Below are 4718 nucleotides of genomic sequence, written 5' to 3'. Positions count from 1 at the left end.
AGATAATCATTCTGCTGTGTAATATTCATCACACTCAGGAAGCATCACCGACCTCAAGGTCTACTAGCCATACAGGTGGTGAAGGAGCACACACTGCTTACTCCTCTCCAGCGGGAACATGGACTCATGGAGACTTCCACTCCAATCCTGTTAGTCTTCCTACACATAGTCATGGTGCTGAAGCTAGTGCTGGTGCACAACGTGCAGCCGGCTTGGCTGCCTCCTCTTCTAGACAGCTTTCTGCGAGCTCGGATTCAGCAGCAGCAGCACCAGCAGTAAGTCAGTTACCACAGCCTCAGCTGCAGCACAAGCACCAGCAGCAGCAACGCCATGTTCCTCTGGATGAGCCCACACAGGTACTGTTGTTGCTCCTGTGTCTCTAGCCGTGTGTGTGTGTGTGTGTGTGTGTGTGTGTGTGTGTGTGTGTGTGTGTGTGTGTGTGTGTGTGTGTGCGTGTGTGTAAATCGTCATTTTACTTAAAGGGGAAGTTAAGGCAAAAATTAAAATTTCACCAGTTGTAGTCTTCGGGGTGCTGAGTCGAATGGTCGTGGTCCGAGGAAGCTGAGATGCTCCCTTCCTACTTGAATCCCAATCGAACTCGCGCACTTCCACCGAAACTGGGTGACTGCGCCCTACTAGATGGGGATTTGTATGCAAAATGTCACTAAAAGCACCATTTCGTTCTTATAAAAGCATGAATGACCGCGATTGGCCAATATGTTGTAGTCTTTTGGACGCTGAGTCGATTGGTTTTGGTCCGAAAAGGCTGCGATGCAGCATTCCTCCTTTATTCCCAATCGAACATGGTTGAACAAGCGGTCACGTGCTCCTGCGTACGCCAGTCACCTGGTCACCGTGCCTGCAGGGTGCAACTATTACTTACTAGCCTGTTTGACCTTTTTTGGGTGCAGTCCTGTCACTCGAGTTGAACCTTGGTGTGAAAGTTGTCGCCTGCTGGCGTGGTGACCAGGTGATTTGGGCACCCAGGAGCACGTGACCGCTTGTTCAACCATGTTCGATTGGGAATAAAGGAGGAACGCTGCATCGCAGCCTTTTCGGACCAAAACCAGTCGACTCGGCGTCCAAAAGAGTACAACATGTGGGCCAGTCGCGGTCATCCGTGCTTTTATAAGAACGAAATGGCGCTTTTAGTGACATTTTGCATACAAATCATCTAGTAGGGCGCAGTCACCCAGTTTCGGTGGAAGTGCGCGAGTTCGATTAGGATTCAAGTAGGAAGGGAGCGTCTAAGCTTTCTCGGATTAAGACCATTCGACTCAGCACCCCGAAGACTACAACTGGTGAAATTTTAATTTTTGCCTTAACTTCCCCTTTAAGGACGGAAACCCTTACACCCACACCATCTTCAATCCAAGTGGTCTCTTCGCTGCAAATTACAATAATTCTCAATCAAATTTTTGGCCAGGAGCCGAAAATTTGATTGAGAATTATTGTAATGTGCAGCTAAGCGACCACTTGGATTGAAGATGGTGTGGGCGTAAGGGTTTCCATTTGATGAAGTGGCTGCAGTGGCACTTGCGCACATTGAGAAATGTATTACTTAAGGACATTGCTACAATTGTTGTGTCCCCGGCGTTTGTTTAAGGAACAAACTGTGAAGCTTATAGTGCAATGAAAGAGCTTTTAAAGCAGGCCATAAAACAGTCACTGTTCCTGTAATACGTAATCAGACAGAGTCTCTTCATTACGAAAACAGCCTTTTTTAAATACCATTTTTGGATTCTTAAAACTCAACACTTGTTCTTTCAGCAGTGTGGATCTCCACATTTTGCAGTAGCTTCATCGTGTGTTGAACGCTCGCTCTCCTGGGTCTTCTTCAACTGATTATGTGACACATTTTTCTTCATTGTTATCTCTCTTTCTCTATTTCTCTCTCTCTCTCTCTCTCTCTCTCTCTCTCTTTCTACTGTGTGAAAAGCTCTGATCCACACTTTAATTGAGATTGTGATTCAGCCAGTGGATGGCTCTACTTGCCAGCTAATCTCTGTCCCCTTACTCCGCACTGTGGTTTGTACAGGATGGTCGCTTTTACAGGAACATTCTGCCAACGGATAGTCCAGAGTTCACCTGTCCAAAGTGTGGCAGTGATTACCCCGATCTCAATACCCTACAGATACATGTACTGGATTGTATCAGGTAAATAGGTGCTGGCACTTACACGGAGTTGCTCCACGGTTCACAATGGAGTGTTCAGTGGAGTGTTCAATGGCGTGTTCAGTGGACATAAGCAAGTGTGTGTGTAGTTGCTTACCCCGTACCTATTTGTAGCTGGTTAAGCTGAGCACTTAGTGTCCATATCTCTGCTGAAACCTGTATCTACTTGCTACCCGTACGCAGGTGGGGACGCTCTGAGATGAGTGCTCGCCGCAGAATATTCCTTGTCAGTGTTAGTTAGCTTGCTTGCCAATTGCCATTGCTCTCTCATTAGACCGCCATGTTCAGAGCATGTATAGCCAGGATCTTTGGTTTACTACACTACAAATTCTCAGTTTTTTATCGCCTTGCGAAGACTTTTGTTGTCTGTTGGCCATTGCATCATCAGATCATGCTGTTCTACTGTCTAGGGTGGTATAGCTAGAGGCGGGCCTGACGAGTTCTCTTCAGATCTGAGAATGGGGGATGAAAACGTTCTCTTTTTTTCCTTACTCAATTTTTTACTGTTTCTACCTTTTCTAAGTGCTCTCATACTCCATTGCTGCTATATACATGCTTTTTATCTTGTATACAATACTTGTAATTATATTCATTGTTTACTGTGGGCGCATGCCTGACTACATGAATCACATGTCAATCATACTCTGCTAATACTGGCAATGTTTGATGTCTTCCGTTGTCATGTTTCTCTATCTGATACACAACATACACAAGTACACACGCACGCACCCCAGTGCACACACAACACTAACACACACACACACACAACACTAACACACACACGCACACGCACACACACACACACACACACACACGTACGCAAATACACGCACGCAGCAGGTGTGCGTTGGCTGGCTCTGCCGCTACAGTTTACGTGCTGTGACGTGAAGGGCATGTAGACAATAACAGTATTGCATGGCACTGGGAGAAATGTTTACTTCTAGCTTTGCTATGCGCCACTTCTGCAAGAGAATTCTTTGCTTTGATATTATATCCCTTTATCGATGTATTTTCCATTTTTTTTGCTAGAGCATTAAATTAGACTGATTATTGGTGTTTATCAGTGATTTGTGAATGAAGGCTTCGCCCATCCAATTATATTCTGGTGAAAACTGTGGGCATTGTATGGGATCTCCGTGTGTGGAAAGCTTTGGACGTAGAGTCTATGGCACATCTATGTACAGGTAGGCTAGCCTGTGGAGTGGTTTGCCACATCCCTGCAGGATTGTGTGGAATCGTTTGCGACTGGGATCTTCATCCCTGACGTCTTGTATGGAATGGTGTCATGGGGATCCCCGGACATTGTTGACGCAGTGCCGTCTTAGTCTTACATCGGTGGAAAGCTGTAGGACTGGAATTACTATCCCGGCATTCTTGTGTGGAAAGCTGTAGGACTGGAGTTACTATCCCGGCATTCTTGTGTGGAAAGCTGTAGGACTGGAATTACTATCCCGGCCTTCTTGGGTGGAAAGCTGTCTGACTGGAATTACTATCCCGGCATTCTAGTGTGGAAAGGTCTGACTGGAGTTACTATCCCGGCATTCTAGTGTGGAAAGCTGTCTGACTGGAGTTACTATCCCGGCATTCTAGTGTGGAAAGCTGTCTGACTGGAGTTACTATCCCGGCATTCTTGTGTGGAAAGCTGTAGGACTGGAATTACTATCCCGGCATTCTAGTGTGGAAAGCTGTCTGACTGGAGTTACTATCCCGGCAGTCTTGTGTGGAAAGCTGTAGGACTGGACTGGGATCCCCGTCCCGTTATGCTGCAATCCTGCATGGGACGCTGTGCGACTGGTAGGTTTAATTAATTCGTGTAATGCTACCAGGGTAACACGGTACTGAAACCTCCCGTGGGTGTTATTCCGATCGCCAGCGGTTAATCCTATGTTTTATCTTTGCCTCTTCGCACACCCTGAACTCGGCCGTAGCACAGGAATTTCAGCTGGTCTGGCCAAATGGAATTCTTTCACCGGAAATAAATATTATTCATAACCCCCCCCCCCCCCTAGTTTTCACTCAACGGGTGGGTGACGTTTGTTCAACATAAGGTCCAACCATGGCCTGACCGGGTGCTACACCCCTGAGTCCTGAACAGCTGGTCCGGGTGCTACGGCCCTAGCCTTGGTGCTAAGGCCCTAGCCTTGGTGCTACGTCCCTAGCCTGCGTGCTACGGCCCTAGCCTGGGTGGTACGGCCCTAACCTTGGTGCAACGGCCTTAGCCTGGGTGCTACGGCCCTAACCTAGGTGCTACGACCCTAGCCTGGGTGCAACGGCCCTAGCCTGGGTGCTACGGCCCTAGCATGGGTGCAACGGCCCTAGCCTGGGTGCAATGGCCCAAGCCTGGGTGCAACGGCCCTAGCATGGGTGCAATGGCCCTACCCTGGGTGCTAAGGCCATGGCCTGAACAGCTGGACCGGGGACTACGACCCTAAGTCTAAGACCTGCTGACATTCTACCTGAATGTGCTTTAACAAGCCGTATGAAATGAACGAAATGTTTGGTTTTGACCCTCCCTACCCATCCACACACCTGAACGAAACATA

The 4718-nt window shown here is 47.9% G+C and overlaps 1 protein-coding gene across 1 annotated transcript in view; it reads left to right on the top strand.

Moving 5' to 3' along the window:
• The window catches only part of LOC135823065 (polyamine-modulated factor 1-binding protein 1-like), a 19013-nt gene extending 15738 nt beyond the window's left edge, over positions 1-3275 (top strand). Inside the window, exons 10-11 of the mRNA XM_065335895.1 lie at positions 39-356; positions 2039-3275. Coding sequence (XP_065191967.1) covers positions 39-356; positions 2039-2161 — 441 coding nt within the window. The 3' untranslated portion in view covers positions 2162-3275. The remainder of the gene's footprint in view (positions 1-38; positions 357-2038) is intronic.
• The last annotated feature ends 1443 nt before the right edge of the window (positions 3276-4718 follow it).

Source organism: Sycon ciliatum, chromosome 8, assembly GCF_964019385.1.
Source record: "Sycon ciliatum chromosome 8, ocSycCili1.1, whole genome shotgun sequence".
NCBI classification, from domain to species: Eukaryota; Metazoa; Porifera; class Calcarea; order Leucosolenida; family Sycettidae; genus Sycon; species Sycon ciliatum.
Note: the sequence above shows the minus strand (reverse complement) of the source record. Positions and strands in the feature narration are given on the sequence as shown.